Source organism: Marmota flaviventris, chromosome 14, assembly GCF_047511675.1.
Source record: "Marmota flaviventris isolate mMarFla1 chromosome 14, mMarFla1.hap1, whole genome shotgun sequence".
In the NCBI taxonomy this organism is placed as follows: domain Eukaryota; kingdom Metazoa; phylum Chordata; class Mammalia; order Rodentia; family Sciuridae; genus Marmota; species Marmota flaviventris.
The window spans coordinates 58,926,818-58,947,413 of record NC_092511.1 but is presented as its reverse complement, the minus strand read 5'-3'; the positions used below and the strand labels follow the sequence as shown (position 1 = coordinate 58,947,413).

Here is a 20,596-nt window from a genome sequence, read left to right as displayed (position 1 = left end):
ATCATCAAAATCCAGAGCACAGGAAACCTATCAACAGTGTTTCTCAAACTATGTGCTGGGTCATTTTTTTTTCTCCCTAATTTTTAATCCATTGCAGACTAATGCTTTTGTAAAACACACAAAATGAAATTAAAAATCCCCACAAAACAATGCAAATTTAAATTTTTTAAATTGTTAAGAGTCAATGGAGAGACATAAATCACCATTAAAATGCTTATAAACAATCTCAACTTATGTTCTTAAGTCAAATAACATAATAACTAATAACAAGTTTGTGGGTTGTTCCTGGACCCAAAGACCTCCTATCCACCCTCCCCTCTCCCCTCCCTGCCCCCCAAGGCTGGAGATTGAACATAGGTCCCTGTGCATGTTAGGCCTACAATCTACCACAGAGCTACACCTCCAGCCCCAAAGACCACATTTGATGTAGCTTCTTTGTAGAACCAAATAACAAGTTTCTTATCCAAACAAATTACAAGGAGAGAGAGAAGAATCTATATTTTAAACTATATAATTTAAAAGACATATCAGCTAGCACAATGTATGATCCTTATTTGAATGTAGATTGAGATACAGTATTAAAAAAAAAAAAGCAAAACACACACATACAAAAGTTGAAAACCTGAACTGAATTAAGTAAGGAATATTTTTAATGATATTGGTTTACATTTAAAAGAATCTTGGGGGGTTGGGGCTCAGTGGTAGAGCGCTTGCCTAGCACATGGAAGCACTGGGTTCGATCCTCAGCACCATATAAAAATAAATCAATCAAATAAAGGTATTGTGTCCTTCTGCAACTAAAATATATATATGACATAGTTTCTTTAAAAAAGAATCTTGGGGGCTAGGAATTTTGCCTAGGATTTGAGAAGCTCTGGGTTCAATACCTAGTATCTCCAAAAAAGGAAAAATGAATCCTTTTAGAAACACACAATGAAACATTTATGGGTAAAATATCATGCTAAGATTTACTTTAACATAATACAAGAGAGGTAGTGAGAAATATACACATACTCACATATATCTTACTGGCCTTGAGTTAATAATGGTTGAAACTCAGTTCAGTATGAAGATATACTGGATAAATTATTATTTTTAAAATGTTTGGTATTTTTTCCTCAAATAATACTAAAATAAAAAATTTCAGCTTTAGAAACTTAACTCCCCATGATTAAAAAATAAATAAATAAATAAATAAAAAGGAGAGGTTTTGGAGAGGTAGGTTTCCACAGCATTCCATAATAGGAAGTGGAATAAATTCCAAAGCTTTTATAGAGGTCATGTTGAATGCCACCTATTTTGCTTTGGTATCTAGTTGATGAAATGACAGAAACCTATAAAGAAGATTGCAATCCAAATTACACCCCTCAATCCACTAATAAGCAGAAACTGCTATACACATGCATATTTCATGTGTAGTATGACTAAAGGAAGGAGGTATTTCAAGGTTTTCTGAAAACATCAAGAATTGGAAAACTATATGCAAAGAATGTGCTTATTTTTTTAAAAACTTCACAAAAAAAACTTGTACTGGAAGCCCCATGATAAAAAAATAACCAGCATTAAATGCAAGAAGCAGCAGAGAGGAATATCATTTATCAGTCACTAGGATGAAACAACAACAAAAAAAATCTGTATAATTTTTATGCTTTAGAAGTTCCTTTTATTCGAGTGTAGAATAGCAATTCCAAGAAAAAATAGCTTTTTTCCAGATAATTACTCAGAAGGAAATAAAAAAGTGTGAAAGGAACTTAAGCTTGTAACTTCTCTGGATGCAAAAATTCCAAAAGCAAGTCCAGGAGAAATAAAAGATTCTCATTCACTTTGATGATTTAGATTGAAGCATCTTATTCTCCAGCATTTTAATATCTCTTCTTCCCCCTATTACCTCATTCACCTATATGGGTTCTAATCCCAACAGACTCTTGCACTTCCCTCTACTCACTCTACTTCCTATCTGTGATATGTAGTCTTTTGTAGTGTTGCTGAGGCTGTGGCTAAATTTGAACTGAATGTACAGTGACTTTGGAACTGCTGTTATTTTTGTTTTCATTTGTTTTTTTGTGGTACTGGGGAATGAACCCAGATGCACTCTACCACTCTACAACATATTTGAGGCATTGTCTTCTTGCTAAGTTGCTGAGACTGTCCTAGAACTTGGGATCCTCCTGCATCAGCCTCCTGAGTCACTGGGATTAACAGGCATGTGCTATAGCACCTGGCAAGAAGTGCTGTGTTTTTGATCTTTATTCCACTTCTTGTTGGCTGTGGTGTAACTCCTGTGCTGTCATGGGAATAAGAGATCTAAAAAGTTGTTTTGTTGCTATGGTTTCTCTCCATTCAGTCTCTATTATTATCGGGTACATTCTAAGGAATCAAATACTAAAAGAATTTTGAAGTATAGCCTAATCTAAAAATATACAGTACAGGACTATGTCCAGCACCTTCTAACAATCCACTTAATTATTTTTGTTGCTATACCAACTTTTTACAAACATATTGGATAATAATCTAAAGGGTTTTAAAATCATCTGTAAAAGTTCACAGAAAGTAAAGGCTGCTCCTCTGTAGGTTCAAGCTAATAATGACTTGAGAGGTACTACTTTGAAAAGCTCTTGGCAGAAATAGTTTTAACAGAAGCAGAAGCGGGGGCGGGAGGGGGGGGGACGCGGGGGGATGAACACATTTAAAAATTACAGCAAACCGGGCATAGTAGCACACGCCTGTAATCCAAGGGACTCAAAAGGCTGAGGGAGGACTGCAAGTTCAAGACAAGCCTCAGCAACTTAGCAACCCTGTCTCCAAACAAACAAACAAATAAATAGGGCTGGGGATATTGCTCCATGGTTAAGCACCCCTGAGTTCAATTCCCAGTACCAGTAAATGAATAGATAAAATTAAATCAAAGCAATACTTTATTCAAAACTTACGTAGGTCAAACATGATATAATCTAATTTTATCTAGAAAAATTGAGCATTTAAAGAAATCTTTGACCTGTAATACATGGATGGATGAAACAAGGTTAAACACTATCATGATATGACTTCCAGTAATATGTGAAAAATTCCCAAACATCCCAAATCTCAAGGGTTGTAGAACCACCTTATCTGCAATCAGAAGCAAGTTTTTAATAAATTAACCACAAACACAACATTTTAAATATACAGTAGGAACATTTATTTTAACACCTCTAAAAGACATTTCTCCATGCCTGATGATTTGATATAAAAATCAAACACATCATACTTTCCCCATCAGTCTCTCTACATCAAGGGCAATCAGAAATTTATACAACATGAATATTTGCTTCTGAAACAAAAATTACAAATTAAGTGATAACAAAAATACACAAATCAACTGGACCCTAAACAAATTTCTAATGAATTCTTTTCCCTTTCTCCCAATCACCTAGAGCTTCTTTCTTCAGCCTCATTCTGCTCCTTTTCCTTTCTTTGCTTGGCCATGAATTTCTGTGAAAGCAATTTACAATATGAAATACTTATTAGATATTATTTTCCTGTGTATGAAAACCTTTCTAATGTATTTCATTGCATTTACAATTTAAAAGTGCCCAACTCTACAAAAGATTACAAACACAGTGCTTTATATTAGTATTCCTTCTTTTCATTCATCAGTCTTATGATATTTTATATATACCAAGCTTTATGCTTGGTGCTTGAAGATTCAGTGACAACAAAGTAAGATAAGCATTGTATACAATGGAGCTTATATTCTAATTAGGAAAGACAAATGATCAAAGAAAAAAAATAAATGAAGTAATTTGGGGTAAGTAGTAAGCACTCTAAAATTATAAGAAGGCAACTGATTAGGTTGACCTTTTGTGGGGAGGGGTTAAGCTGGAATGTCCTACTTTAGCTAGGTCTTACTTAAGCAAAGTTCTTTCTAAGGAGCTAATATTTGAGTTGAAACCAAAAAGAAGTGAAACTGAGAGGAGGCAAAGAAATAGCATTGTAAAGGTGTAAAACTGGCAAGGAGCCCTCATGTATAAAAAAAAGAAAAAAGAGCCAGGTATAGGGTTGGGGATATGGCTCAGTGGCAGACTACACTTGGGGGGTTCAATCCCCAGTACTACAGGAAAAAAAAAAAGTCAAACAGAGAGCCAGAAAAGTTGGGATGAAGTCAGTAATAAAAAGATGAGTTCAGAGAAGTTTAAAAGTCAGATCAGGTAGGGCTTTATGGACTCACAATAAGAAGTTTAAATATTATTCCAAATGCCATATTATGCAGTTGGGTTTTAAATGGAAAACTACATAATAAAGTTGAAAGCACAGGGAACATAAGTAAAATGTATAAGGGTTTGAGGCTAGAATAAAACAACTAGGTCCAAATCTTATGTCTGCCACTAACTAGTTATGTAACCTTGGGTTTAGAAATGTAATCCTGAGTCTGGGTCTTCATGTCAAAAGCTGGAATAACATTTGTCTTTTAAAGTTGTTGAGGGGATTAAATAAGCTTTCAGCACATAATAGTTCAGTGTTTGATGAGTGTCTATGGCACAAATTCAATAGAAAGTACATGTAAAACAATCTCAAACATTCAGGAGGAATCAGAACCACTGCTTTAATGGCTAAGAATGATTCTCTAGAGCAGTACTGCCTAAACATGTAAAACTTTAAAAAGAGGGCTTTGTGATCAATCAATTTAGGAAACTGCATTGCATAAACTTAAGCAGGATACTTTCTGGCTAGCAATTCAGGAAAAAAAAAAATTCCCCATATGTTTTTTGTTGGAAGAAATGTTAGTTTGCTAACATGTACATGACTTTGTAACAGGGCATCAAAATATGCAGTTTCTTTTACTTTAATGGAGTGTCACGTGAGACTATTAATCTGCAGAATCTACTCTGGCAAATGCTATTGTTCGAGGAAAAGAAATAAGGGCTAGAAGCTGCTGGCAAGGTATAGTGAGGGAGAAAATAGGATTTTGGACTTAGATGAATAAACTAGCAAGAACATCCACAACAGTTCTCGCAAAAGGGAAAAAAATGTACATTTTGGGTAGATATTTAACTAGTTCAATTACAAGACAATAACAGCACCTGGAGATTGTAAGAGTTAATAATTAGAAATTACCTCTGTATTTTGCTTATGACGAGTACTCTTGCAGTGATTTGTCATTGCTTTTTCACCTGAGTAGAAGAGGGAACAAATTGGACAGAAGAATCCAGCCTTCGGTACAAGAAAATCTAAATCTTTAAGATAAAGAGTTGAGAAGAGAAAGGAAGAAAATTAATAATGTACTAACAGTTATGTCAGTTTATCCAAACATTTTAAGCATAGTATATATACTTACATACAAGGATAGTAAACACTTCTATATACTGTGAGATCAAGAGCAATAACTTTAATTATAAAACTTTTTTTTTTAAAAGAAATTATTATCAGGTACAGTAGCGAATGCCTGTAATCTCAGAGATTTGGGAGACTGAGGCAGGAAAATCAAAAGTTTAAGACCAGCATCAGCAACTTAAAGAGAACCTGTCTCAAAATAAAAAAAGACTTAGGGATGTAACACAGTGGTAAAATGCCCCTGAGTTCAATCTCCAGTAACAAAACAACAACAACAACAACAAAATTTCATTCTCAGGAATGCCAGAATTCCACTTAAGTGGTATAATGTAAACTGAATAGTTTCCCATTGAGAAGGCTGGATTAGAAAGAACATTCAATTATCCTTCAGAATAGAATCTGACAGAGTCTAAAATAAATAATTTTAGGAATACCCTGATAAAAAAATAAAAGGGAGAAGAGGCAGAATGATAGGTGATTGCTTATGGAGTGTACAGGCTGAGCAAACAAGGTTTACCTCATATGGTCCTGAAAAAAGTTTGCAAACTTAACTTTTCTGCATGTTCTACCTAACTGGAGTTTCTGCCAGGGCAAGTATAACTCAATTCTCACCTCAGCAGCAAAGAAAGCACCAGAAATAAAACAGGAAACATATATGCCAGACTTTTTAAAAGAGTGCAATAAAAATATTCCTGCCAGGTTAAAAAACAGCCTACTTTTAAAGCTGTCTTCAGAAGTAACAAGCAAGGTTACTCAATAATTCATTTAAACAACAGAACAAGTATTATGGTGCAGACATTTCACTTTACCTTCTGGGACATCAGGTGCCACTGATTTGCCTAAAGATGGGTCCTCAGTCTTCTTGCGTTTTCGATCTGGTTCTGAATCCTTTAATCCAGATTCTTCATCAACTAAAGTCATTAAAAATTTTCAAGGAAAAAAGGAAGCTATTCAACATAGATTTATAGACTTTGTGAAGTTAATGTTGGATAATCCCTACCTTAGATGACTAAAACTCAAAGAAACTCTTCCTTGGTTAATACCACCTGACTATTCTGCATATACTATTCTCTAGATTGTCTGATGTCAAAAAAATATATGGGTAAATCTGTTTAGATTTATTAAATGCATTTAGAGGTAAAGGGCCAAAACTAACAGAAAATTTTATTTACATATAGTTTCAGAAAAAACTTACAGGGGAACAAGTAGAACTGTAGTTCTGGGAAGAGTTAACTTGTCTATACAAGGTGCTGGGTTGAAGAGTTAAGTGGAAATTAGGGGAAAGGATATACCGGCAGAGAATAATTCTGATGCCCCTCCAACCTAGAAAACTGAGCCTAAATTGATAGCCTAAGAGAGAATTAAAAGTGATATTATGAATATGAAAGCTCAGCAGAGTGAATAACCTCTAATGGACTGTGTACAGTACTAAGGGCCAGCTGAGATAAGACTCAAAAGAACTTGGACTGACTCATGGTTGATAATTTTTCCTTAGAGAAAAATTTAAAACAGAAAGACTACACTTATTGCTCTAGTAACAATACTTAAATTGCTTTAAATTAAACATATTAAATTGTTTGAATAGCAATTTCAACACCTTTATTTTTAGCAAATAATATTCAAAGCTGAGAAGGAACCCTATTTCTAATATAAGATAGAACAAGGAGGCAAGGAGGGCACTGCAAAGAGAATAATGGTAAAAGGGATACCTTATAGTGTTGTTTTAAGTCATACTGGTAATAAATTCCCAGATATCAGGAACTTTGTGTTCTTTTCTACACTTTTCAGCATTTTAGTATAGACTGTATCCAATATAATGGACACAAAGCCACATACTTGTTGAGTGAAGTATTCTCCCTTGCTGGATACTGTTCCTTTTTTGTTTCAACTTAAATTTTACTGATGTTATTCAGACATTTTATGTTACTGGCTGGCTGCTTGGAAGCATTAAAAATAGACAATTGCCTGATGCTACAACATGGTCAGAAGAACCTTTTATAGATCATTTCTACAAATATATCTCATCCTAATTTCAATGGTCCATTATCTCTAAATTATGAAAATAAAAATTGTATCTGGACCTAATAATCCTAAACCTGCCATTTCCCACTCCTGTTCTATTTTACTGCTTTTCTACTTAGATGGTAATCTTTAAAATTTTTACCACCATCTCATGCTATGTAACTCTCTCCACATCCTAACAATCCTGCTTTATCTTCACTAATTTGGAAGGCCTCTTCACCTTTTGCTGATTCTGTTGCAACAGCTTTTTCTGAGGGTGGTGCTTTACCACCAATTCTAATTCTCTTCGTTGGTGTTTTAGCTTTAAAACAGAAAGACTAAATTTACTGCTCTAGTAACAATATTTAAATTGCTTTAAATTAAACATATTAAATTGTTTGAATAATAATTTCAACACCCTAGTTTTTAGCAAATAATACCCAAAGTTGAGAAGGAACCCTATTTCTAGTATAAAATAGAAGTCATTTAAAAAATATTCCTTGTAGTTAAAACATCCTCCTACATTCCCTTTTATCATGTTCCAAACAACTCTTCTTCTCTATCTTCTTTACTTAAGGTGGCTATACATATTTTTCTAATTTGCTACATAAGCCTGTGGAGATCTTCCTATTATTTTATTCTTTGGTTTAAATCTTCCCTGATTTTCTTTAATGGAAATTATTTATCTCCTTCAAGTCCTACAAGTGAGCTGCTCTATTATTCTAAACCATCAAAATATTAAAGTAAAATTGTACATTATTGAATTGTTCTAAATCCTAAGTTTAAACAAAATCTGGGTAGCAGCATGGTATAAACATCCTTCTGATCATCAAAAGCTGTTTTGCCCACAATGTAAATAGACCATTATCATTCCAATTCTAACTTGGCTATACTAGCTTGTTTTCTGTTTTTGACAACCTTTCCTTAGAGCAAGTTCTGGTCTATAACTAAGAGAAATATGTGAAATCTGTACACATTTCTGTGGAAAATATTATTTGCTGGCTTACTATATTGATACAGGATGAAATTATTGGTAATGCCACAACATATAGTCTAAAATTAATTTTATATATAACCCTTTCATAAAACAGGAAAACTACCACTTCCAATAATCTACCTGCTAAGTGTCTTTCAATCATGGTTTTCAGATCTTCTGAAACATTCTCATTTACTGGACCCATTTGGGACAAGGCTTCAAGTTTTGTCTTCTTTGTGTCCATGGCTCTCTTCTTTCTATCTCCTCTTTTATCTAGAGGACCATCATTTTTGCTTTGTGCTAACTCAACTTTTAAATCACTGTCTCCATCTTCCTCCTCTCCAACTTCATCAACAGTAACAAAATTAAGTTCTTCTTTTAGATTGTTAAAATCAGCCAGAGAGTCTTCATCCTCTTCAGTTACTTCATCCAAAGTCACTAAATGCAAATCACTGCTGTCATCCTGTATTTCATCTACAGTGACTAAAGTAGAAGGGTCTTCAGGCATCTGAGAAGAAATGAACCCAATGGAATCCCTTACAGGATTTCCTTCATCTCCTTTAGCATTTAAAGTGGCAAAAGTTATGTCTGCTGACTCATTTAAAGGTAGCTCTTCTACTTCTCCAATTTCATCCACAGTTACCAAGCGTTCTTGTTTGAGAAGATCTTGTTCTTCAGCCACTGTTAGAACAGTAACATCTTTTGGTTCACTGTGGGAAATGCAATCATCCTGGTCAATTAATTCATCTAATGTAAGAAGTGAATTTGAATTTTTTACCATTTCTTCCATATTTAATTCTTCTTCATCAATTACTTCATCCACAGTGACTAGAGCTTGTGCAGCTGCATCTTCCTCTTCCCCAATCTCATCCAATGTTACAAAAGATAATTCTCCCTCAACACCATGAGAGGCAGAGGTTTTCCCCTTCTTTTTCTTCAAGTTAAGTTCAGAAGAAGGAGTACTTTTAAGAGCTTCTTTCCTTTTTCCCTTTAATGGATTCTGCTTGGCTTGAGAAGAATTCACTTCTTCTATAACCTCATCCACAGTAACAAATTCATCCAAGTTAAATGGAAATAACGGTTCCTGTTTGGAAGTTAAAAATCACAGTATTAACAACTACTGACCACTCAGGTTGCAAATAGTCACAATAAATGTGCAGGCAGATCATTTGTAAGAATTATACTGCAGTTTCCTAAAGGCTAAAATAAAATTAGGATTTTTTTAAAAGCCTCCACAAACAGATTAACTGCAATTCATGAATACATGTTAAAGAGATTCAATGATATCAATCTAATTCCATTTTCACATAATTTTAATAAGATTGATTACTTCTTAAATGATAAGTTTTGTAATACAACAATGGCACAAAAATGCTACATTTAAGCATCTGTCAAACAATTAATATAAAGAATTTACTGATCCATATGCTAAATATCTAATAAGTGCTCTGAGAGGACTTACAGAACTTCTAAAACCACTGCAAATGTAACTAGCTCAATGGACTGTTCCCATTGATCAATTCACTTACAATACACATTTTACTTATGCAATGCTAAGAAATAAAGCTTATGCTTTGATAAAGTTATTTTATGAAAACAATTATTACTAGTTAATGTAACTATATTTGAAAACAAAACATCTGTAATTTGAAAAATGGTGCCTAGAGAAACCAGTTTCCATCAGTGCTCCCACATTTATTTAGAATGCTACCAATGATCAATTGTAAGTACATGTAATAAACTATTTAGCCTACTTCAATATAAAAAGTATTAGTAGTAGAATTAGTGTTAGGGTCAAAAAGAAAACAGTCATTGCTATCCCTTACTCTATACCTCTCCTTCTCTAAACATTTTATTAACTAAATAAGGCAGACTCAAGTTATAAGACAGACGAATTCTGTAATGGAAGGCTGGAAATGAAGTAGTGGTGTTACTGGATTATTTTTTACCTCTTTAGATTTGGAACTTCTACCAGTGGTGCTTTTAGAATTCTTAGTGTTTTGCCCAGACAAAGCCTGAAATATTAAGTAAGAAATACAGAAAAACAGAATTTACATCCAGGTGATTAAAGTTCTTAAAAAACCCCAAAACCCTAAACACAATTAAGCAAATATTTAATGAGTATACACAATTAAGTTACTGGTCATTTACTAGTACAGGCATAGTCTCTGAAAATTGTAGCTAAATTCAGTTTTACCAATCTTTTCTTTACTATATCCATAATGTCTAAATTGGGCAATTATGTGACTACAAAAAGGAAGCTTCGATTTAAAAGAAAAAACATTTTTCATTCAGAAGGAGAATGCTAAGTCATGTTAAAAGATTCACTACAGATTTTCCTTTTAAACCACATATTTTTGACCAAATAATGCTTTTCCAACTAATTATGAACTTTGAGCTTGATATTCTAAATGCCTATTGGCTTAATTCAATGGATTTAAGAAAGGGAAATGAGAGCTTAGAGGGCACAGTGAGGAGATGAAAGTATGAAACATCTCCTACTCTGTAACTACAGCAGCAGAGCTAAGCACGTCAAAGACACACTGAGTCATTCTTCTTACTCTCCTCACCTTATTGTTGCTGTCATCCCGTTTCATGATGGAAGGTCTAGCCTCTGTTTCCTGAGACTGTTTGGTTATGTCCTTGTAATCCAGTTTAGAATCCTTGCCTTGCAGGACTGAGATCTTTCCACTGCTTTCTCTGGTAATACCACTCTGAGTGGGTTTGAATTTACTGCTGCCTTCTGCCAAGTCTGATCTGGTACTTTTAAGTAGACCAAGTTCTTTGGCTGAAAGTTTCTTTTCAACATTTACTTGATCTCTGAGCACAGATTTTAGAAAACTTTTCTGATTTTCAGTTTTTGACGCTGGAGCTTTTGCTTTAGGAGAAGAGACCATAGCAGCCTTAATATTTGATTTATTGCCAGATACATTTGATACAGCCAGCATACTAGTTTTACCAGTTTCATCGGGCTTATTGGTCTGACCCAATTCCTTATTTGGGCAGGCCTTGATTACAATATTTTCTGCAGGCTTTTCTTTCATTGCTACCATAATCTTTTCCAATTTTTCTGCAACCATCTTAGCTTCATTCTTTTCAGTCTTCTCTGTTCCTATCTGTAGATCCATTCTGGTTTCCTTGGTATTAATTTCATTGTCCTCCTTTTCATCCATGTCGCTTTTTTCAGAAATACTCTTTTTATTCACTATCTTCTCATCCCCAGTGCAAATTCCTGGTGCTACAGTCGTAACACAAGCAGATGGCACTATTTCTGAAACAGTTTCATGTGTGTCCACTTCAGCTACAGCTTCTACCATAGATTGTGTGATTCCAGAAAAGAAATCTTCTGCTTCAGATGGAGAATCTTCTAGAATTCCTTTGATACTCCTTTCTTCTATAAGTACACTATCTGATATTGGCAATTCTGTTTCAGGGTTCATAATTTCTGCCTCTTCCTTCTCAAAGTCAGTGGTACACACCTGTTGATTTAAAGCAGACTCCTCTATATTTTCCACAAACAATGCAATACTAGCTGGAGTGGTTGCCACAAGAGGAATTTCTATGTTGACCTCCTCCCCTTGAGTTTCAATTTCCAGTGTTTCAATAGCAAAGTCAGAGTCACACAGTGCTTTTTCAGGTTCTTCCTCACAAGGCTCTTCCTGCTGAATGGAAGTTTCTGTCTGAATATTGGGAGTAGTTTCTTCTTCAACCTCACTAGGTTTAACAGAGGGACTATCAGCTGCTGTTTGCACCTCACTTTCATCAACTGGACTGTTTTTCAAGTCAGGGCTAAAAGTATTTAAAAACAAACAAAAAAGAACACAAACAAAAACAAACAAAAATCAAACTATGATGAGAATTCAACCATTATAAATAATTCTGTTGATGCCAATTGTAAAGACTTCCTGATGCATTCATAATAAGCACTGGGAAATCCAGCCAATCAGCATTAAAGTGGTTAAGATGTTCTGATGTAAGTGTGTAAACAATGTAAAAACTTGAGATCCTTCATCTCACTGAAGTTTTTTTTTTTTCCTTTTTTGGTGGTACTGTGAATTAAACCCAGGGAAGATCTACCACTGAACTCAATTCTCAGCCCTTTTTTATTTTGAAACTATGTCTCACTAAGTTGCCCAGACTGGCCTCCAATTTGTGATCCCCCTGAGTTGACCCCGGAAGTTGCTAGGACTATAGGCATACGTGCCACCTCAGCTGGCTTGAAGATTTCTCTTTAATTCAAAGGAAACAGTGACAGAAGTACGACTACTGATATGTTTGTTCATTTTACTCATCTGAGTTATAATCAATATTTTTTTCTGCTGTGTCAAGTTTGTACTTCATATTGGAAGGCCAAATGTGAATTTCAAATACCTTCAGTTATTATTAGATGTCCTATCCTCTTATCAGTGGTAACTGAAATAAGAAAGTATGTGTACAGTTCTACAATGAAACTAAAATTTTCTATGTAAACTTTATCTAAACAAACTGGTAGGGGGAAATGTCATTCTTAACCATATCCTCTCATTTTTTGATGCGAGACAGATTTGTTTTAATCTCCCAAGAATTATAGTTATTAATGATATATACTTAAAAGAAGACTTTTCTTTGGAAATATTTTTAAAAATAATTCTGTTGGAAATTTAAAGTTAGAGGTGAAACTGATAGAATCACCTTAACATGAACATACTGTCTTATAAAACATTGTTCTCTGGCTACATTATAGAAAGGAATATATGTTCTTAAAAGAAACCTCTCCAGTACTAAGAATAATAAAAAATCTAGTTATTCAGAAGAAATAGAGAAAATACATAGCCATAGTTATTCAGAAGAAATAGAGAAAATACATAGCCAAGTACATGTAATTGATGTCATCTCTCATCATGGTCTTCCCAAACCCAAAGTAAACAAAAGTGCGTAATCTTATAATTCCACTACTTTCACTGAGGCGGAGACAAAGTATTTTTAATATTTATGTTCTATAATTAAAATTTATCTTAGGAGAATAAGGAGCACCTTAGCTTTTGAAGACAACATCCAGCATGCTGTCAACACAAATTAAAGTTTAACCAATATATTCACATAATTACATTGGAGGAAAATTAAAAAAAATGATGATTACCATATCAATACCTCATAGTAAAGAGTACCTCTGATAAACTTCTGAAAGTACAGTTAAATATATTCTAGTTAACAATGCAAGATGACGTGTACCTGTGTCCTAAGACGTTCATCACATTTCAGAAGCATGGAAAAAGTCCAAATCAGGGTTTAATCATCTGAGCCAATAAACTGGCTCTCCCACAAGGATGGTAAATTTAATTAGGCTTGCAAAGAAGAATAGAACACTTTTCTACCAGAAAAACACCTGTTTGTTCAAAAGTTGCAAAGGCACCAAGTTTGAGTAATTTGAGTTGAAGAACCAGTAACCATGGACCTTAATATGTATTCTATTTACTGTAAAAGCTACACTTTGTATAATGAAAGGCTTTTATTTGAAATAATTCACATCTTTTATATTAAAAACACCAATGGCCAGGCATGGTGGCCCACGCTTGCAATCCCAGTGGCTCGGGAGGCTGAGACAGGAGAATCGCGAGTTCTAAGCCAGCCTTAGCAACAGTGAGGCGTTAAGCAACTCAATGAGACCCTGTCTCTGAATAAAATACAAAATAGGCTGGGAGTGTGGCTCAGAGTGTGCCCCTAAATTCAATCCCTGTTACCAAAAAAAAAAAAAAAAACAGTGGTTGATTTTATATGTTCCAAATTCTTGGGACTAGTCAAAATAAAGTTTGTGGCTAAGCACAAACATGACAAAGAAGTTGTGACATACACAGATACATGAATATTATTTCTCAAAATACAAGATTAATTTCTGATGATGAAGAATAAACTCAAACTCCTGAATCATTACTGAACTGCATATTAACCCTAAAATCTTTACAAACATTTATGGGGCTGGAAGAATAACAATGAAGAGGATCTTGATTCCTGGTTCAAGAATATAGCAAGATTTTTTTCCCTTTACCATATTTAAAGTTTGTCTATAAAAAGTTATTATCTTTTATACAAAATGAATCACTATGCAGTTCCACACTTGAAAGAGAACATAGAACTATTTGGAAAAAAGATTTAATTCCATATTTGTCCTTCTGTGCCTCTCTCTTTAAAAATTTATAGAATTCATTTACTAAAAATTAATACCTCCAGCTGATATGGTAGAAAGCATCAATAGTGATCAATTCAGATTGAAAAGTCAGTTTGAGATGTCAAATAAGTGACATTATTAACACCAGAGTTAAACAGGAAAACAGTCATATTCTGGAAAATGGCACACAAAAGGGATTCCAGGAAGGCATTCATCACAGGTATCTAATTTCCTACTCCCCTGTTCTACCCCATAGTCCCATAATTCCACAATGTCAAAAAAGGCATACAACAAAAGCTGAGCATGAGAACGAAGAGTAACACTGTAAGACAGGAAACTTTAGAGTTGACTTCACAATACTGAAGATTAGTGTTTATTTCAGAGTCCCACTGGGTACTTCCCAATATTAGTGAGTTAGGGAAATTTCATCTAGCATCCTTATTTGGAACCTTAGTCACATGATAAGTAAATATTGATTGCACGGAAGGGGGATGAATACAGGGTTAATATGTGGGTTATTATTAAATTATGAATGATATTTTCTCTACATGGGAAATCTATTTAAATATTTTACATTAATTATAAACAAAAGGATCATATTCATGATGAATGGCAACCACAAGTACTTTATAAAAACAATAAATATTAGTATTTTCTTAACATCAGTTTACTCTAAAAGAAATGTTAAGTATTCTGGCCATATCCCGTATCTTTCTCCTTCATCTCATATAAGTCAGAAAAAAAATGAATGACATACTAGAAATTAACTATGAAATGATTAATGCTAGAATTTCTAAATTAATTTTATAAGACTGAACAACTACCTGTAAATTCATTATTAATATCTAATTTTAAAAGATATATCTAAATAATAAAAGAAAGATAATGACTAATTACTACTGCTATAGGCAATAGCTTTTCTTTTGCAGACTTCAGAGAAAACTATCAAAGTACAGAAAATGAATTTGGGGACAAGTCTATTTATTTACTAGTCACAGAGTTATTGTGGAAAAACTGTTGGTCTCTGTACTACTACATGCGCCGCTGTTACTAAGTCCTCTGTGGCTTTAAGAGAAAACGTTGTTGGTTGTATTATTCTTTAGGTATATGAATTTAACTAGGTTGATGATGTAAACTTAAAAAAAAAAAAGTATGTGTTGACACATGTGGAAAACCCATTGCTTCAAAGTTACTAAGAAGAAAAAATCCATAAGACATTCTGTTTTCAGGCATCTTAAAATCAGTGTACTAAACAACAAATACTTTTTATATTTAAATACTTTCAAACTGTTATTTCAAGCTTACATGTTCTTATAACGTGGACTAACAAAATACCAGTGATGAATTAGTACACAAGAGGTAAAAGAAATGTTCTAAATCAATGCTGTGCAAATAAAAGCAGTGAATGGCAGGTTATTAACTGGTAGGATAAGGAAGTGACAAAGACAATATCCATTTTAATGAAAACAATATCCATTTTAATGAAAACGTTAGTAAGGAGAGAGTGTACTGTGGTCAAATCAAGTTTGTCAATCACTAATTTTTAGGGACTCTAAAAAATGAGCTTTCATCCTCTGAAACTACAAAGCAGTTCATATTAACTTTTTTGTTTTTTGACAAATTTTCCTTTTCCCACTTCAGTTTCTAAAAATGTACCAAAATATACACTGAAAATTATCTTTTTATTAAAAATTATCTTTTTATTAAACTAATGAAGTTTTGTATTTTGGAAATTGATTTTTCACTATTGTGTTCACTATAAAATAGAAAACTCTTAACAAAAAGAATATAATATTGACCATGAAGTTAAATTGTTAAAGTTTCTACAAAGCATTTTATAAAGAAGTAATATTTATATATTTAATCTAAACAGTAATATTTATATTTCAATTCATAGTTTACCTAAATAATCAGTAAAACCTGAATGAGATAAAAAACAAAAACAAAAAAACAAAACCCCTTGGTCAACAGAACCCCAAAAGAAAACCACAATGACTTCATATATACACAAAAGGAATGAGTAAGATAGGATTTTTTCCTACAGTGAGACTATTTACTATAAATATGGAAATAAAATTCAGTATCTAAATACTGTACAAAAATGTTAGCAAACTTAAAGCAACATACCTTTCTTTTTCTGGTTCTGGGTCTTTCTCAGTTTGAGCCTGAAACACAATCCATATTTTATTAGAGGTTATTCTATTGGATTTTAAATATTCAGTTAAAAAATTTTTAAAGTTTAAACCTTAAACCCATTATGTCCTATTGTCCTATATAAAGATCACATAAATATCCATAAACTTTTTGGAACACCTGTAAAATGGCTCAGTTTAAGTTTTTAAAGGTGTCCTATACATAGGATGGAACATAATGAGTTAAAAATAACGGATAGTTTTCAGTGTTCACCTGACAATCAGGTTCTAGAAATATTTTTCTCAATAAAGACCATTACATTGTGTTATACAGAATAATTCACATATAGCAATTAAATTTTCCTTAATGTTGACATCAATGAGAAACTATCTGTGGCTTATAAGAAAGCCAATAAACCTGAAATATAATCATCTTCCTTGTAGAATTATTTTAAAAGATTTCTATTTATAAGGAAGACTTAAAAAGTTTCCTACTCAAAACATTTAGAAATGCTGGAACAATAAACCTTTTAAATATTTTTCTGAACTTCCAACAAAACAACATTCTGAGACCCACGGCCCCCCCACCCCCAGAAAAAAAAAAGTAGAAATTAAAAGATCAGTGCCTATGTACCAAACACTATCTTAGGTACTTGGGGACATATCTGTGAACAACTTGCAAAAATAAAAAATATCTGCCCTTTAGAGCTTATACACAGAAAAAGGAGGACTTTTCTTTAGGAATCATGTGTTATCTCATTTGAAACTTTCTAGAAAGTCTGTCAGAAAAAAAAAAAGAATAGTACTTTACATAAAATGAATAATCTGCTTAGAGAACCTCTTTTAATAGAGTATGTGACAGAAGTCTAGTCTACATCCTACTAGCATAGCAGATATTACTAACAGTCAATAAACCCCATCCAAAGATAGTATTTATAAGCAGTCTTCTCAATCTGTGGAGTAGCCTGTTAGTGGGAACAAAACCTTACGTGATAGCAGAGGAAATCTAACAGATACCTGTATGAGGTAACTTCTTTCCCAATTCATAAGTAAAAGAGAAAAACAAATGCATAGGACTGAATGTGATAAGCACATAAACTGGTTTAAGAAAGATATTTCAGACAACTGTAGGAGCTTTAAAAAAAAAAAAAAAAACTAAAAAAAAACAACCCTAGAAAAATACAATAAAAATTGAAGAGAAAAAATAAACAATGAGAACTTTTCTCAAGTGAAGAATACACTGATCTTTTTTTTTTTCCCCTCAATACTGGGAACTGAACCCAGTTCACTTTACCACATCCCCAGCTCATTTTATTTTTTGAGACAGGGTTTCACTAAATTGCTGATATTGACTTGAAATTGTGATCCTCCTGCCTCATCCTCCCAAGTAGCTGGGATTAAAGGCATATACTGTGATACCCAGCTAAGAACAGAATTTTCAATAAAATTTAATTTAAAACAAATATACACACTTCTTTCTCCCAGAAGGAAAACCAAAGCAGCCTATCATTATCATCATTATCCCAGAGATAATGATGATACGTATATGGAGTTACTCCATCCACATGTCAAAAAATGATATTATATTTTTCAAAATTACCTCACTTTATTCTCATGAAGACAAATTTACATTGTTCCATAAACCATGACAATTACATGTGATTGCAAAACAAATTTTAAAAGAAAAAATATTTAGGGTCAAAACTAGTTTGACTACTGATTAAAAGGAACAAATTTTTAAAAAAATTTAAAGAATAATTATTCAAACTACATTTAGAGTATATCTTCTAAGCTTTGGGTAAGTGTTTTTTTTTTTTTTTTTTCATTTTCGAAAGGAACAAAAACTGACACACACAAAAAATGTTACCTCAGATAAATCCATCTTTGGAGATAGCGTGCAAGTCAATACATGGTCACCTATGTTTTGTGGATTTTGTTTCAGAAAGTTGTACATTGATTGAGCAGATTCAGGACTTTCTAACTGAAGAATCGCCTTTGGAGAAGATTTAAAAAAAAAAATGATGAGTAGTTCCTAAAAAATTAAAAGTAGAATTACATTTATTTAAGTATGATCTAGCCATTTCTTTCCATACACCCAAACGAACTGAAAAAAGAGACTCAAACATTTATTTGTACATAGCATTATTTACAATAGCCAAAAGATAGAAGCAACAAAACTGTGGACCAGTGGATGAGTAGACTTTAAAATGTGGTATATGCATACAATAAAATATTGTTCAACCTTAAAGTGGAACTACTGACACATGATACAACATGTATGAACCTGGAAGACATATGTTATGGTTTAGATATGAGGTGTTCCTTAAAAGCTCATCTGTGAATCAATGCAAAAGGATTTAGAGGTGAAGTGTTAAGAGAGCCTTAACCTAATTCGTGTGTTCAACCACTGACTGTGATGAACTGGATGGTCACTGTAGGCAGATAGGGTGGGGCTGGAGGAGGTGGGTCACTGGGGGTGTATCTTGGGGTTTATATCTTGTCCTTGTTAAGCAGTGCTCTCTCTGCTTTCTGGTGTGATGTCTTGAATTTGCTTTCCAGCATGTCTTCCACCATGATGTTCTGACTCACCTTGAGCCCTGAGGAATGGAGCCAGCTATCTGTGGACTGAGACCTCTGAAACTGTGAGCCCCAAAACAAACTTTTCCTCCTTTAAAATGGTTCTTGTCATGTCATGCCTAGCATGCAAGAGGCCCTATGTTCCATTCTACCACCCCACCCCAAAAAAAAATCAAGGAGGAAAAAAAAAAAAAGAAGAAAATACAATGTTGATTGACAGGCTGAGAGGAAGAGGAATGGCAGGTTATTGTTTAATGGAGCTTCTATTTGAGATTATGGGAAAACTTCTGGAAATGGATAACGATAATACTGTCAATAAAATGTGAATGTGCTTAATACTTAATAATGATACTTAATAACCGAAATTAATCAGTGAATTTAAACATTGCTGCAATGGTAAATTTATGTTTTTTGCAAATGGCAGAATTTGTATATTTTACCACCATAACATCTTTTTTTAAATTCTTGAATAATTTGATTGTCTTTTTCTTTCAGGCTCTAGGTGTGTGATTCCAAAGGTATTGTTAATCCTATCTCCAAGTAAAGGAACGAAAACGATCCTTAGAATGTTGCAAAAGGCAAAGCAAAACTGAAAATGATATGCATTTTTAAAGACTGTGTATTAAGGATGTCTACAAATATATATATATAAAAGGATGCTGGGCACGGTGGTGCATGCCTATAATCCTAGCGGCTCAGGAGGCTGAGGCACTATGCAATTCGGTGAGACCCTGTCTCTAAATAAAATACAAAATAGGGCTAGAGATGTGGCTCAGTAGTCAAGTGCCCCTGAGTTCAATCCCTGGTACAAAAAGAGTCTGCCTAAAGTAAAACTTTAGAATTTGTACATGCCATCTGTGCCCTACCTTCCAGCCTATGTCACACCATTCCTATATGCACATCTGTAATCCTAAACATGTAATCCCAAACATGCTCTATTTTCAGTTAGGAACATACCAAAAAAAAAAAGTCATTGATCAAATATGTACTTTATATGAAGCAAAAATCATCCACTTTAATGTGAAATCCTGCCTTTCTAGATAAAATACTGCTGATCAAAACCTAATTTTAATGGTCATAAACTAAAATATGTATTGAATATAGAGGGTATGAAAAATGCAAACAGATGAACAATTTTTGGTTCTTAATTTTAAGAGAAGAACATAGTGGTGCACACCTATAATCCCAGAGACTTGGGAGGCTGAGGCAGGAGAATTGCAAGTTTGAGGCCAGCCTCAGCAATTCAGTGAGGCCCTCAACAACCTAGCAAGACCCTGTTTCAAAACAAAATAAAAATTAAAAAAGGCTGGGGATGTGCTCAGTGAAAGAGCAAAGTGCCCCTGGGTTCAATCTTGAGTACCAAAACAAAAAGAAAAAAAAAGAAGCCAAATCATGAAATGAGTATTTATAACTTCTCATAAATGAACAGACCTAAATCTATGTTTTATAGCTGAA

At 33.6% G+C, this 20,596-nt stretch overlaps 1 protein-coding gene across 3 annotated transcripts in view; it reads right to left on the bottom strand.

Annotated features, from left to right (window-relative positions):
• Positions 1-3,154: 3,154 nt before the first annotated feature.
• Znf638 (zinc finger protein 638) overlaps positions 3,155-20,596 on the bottom strand; it is a 57,146-nt gene continuing 39,704 nt past the window's right edge. For 2 of the 3 annotated variants that reach the window (XM_071601692.1, XM_071601691.1), the window contains 8 exons: positions 18,432-18,557; positions 16,560-16,597; positions 10,858-12,076; positions 10,237-10,302; positions 8,429-9,371; positions 6,120-6,221; positions 5,095-5,213; positions 3,155-3,471 (listed from right to left, as the gene is read on the bottom strand). In XM_071601692.1, coding sequence (XP_071457793.1) covers positions 3,406-3,471; positions 5,095-5,213; positions 6,120-6,221; positions 8,429-9,371; positions 10,237-10,302; positions 10,858-12,076; positions 16,560-16,597; positions 18,432-18,557 — 2,679 coding nt within the window. In that variant the 3' untranslated portion in view covers positions 3,155-3,405. Of the gene's footprint in view, positions 3,472-5,094; positions 5,214-6,119; positions 6,222-7,504; positions 7,634-8,428; positions 9,372-10,236; positions 10,303-10,857; positions 12,077-16,559; positions 16,598-18,431; positions 18,558-20,596 lie in introns of all 3 variants that reach the window. The other variant, XM_071601693.1, reaches the window with a different exon arrangement.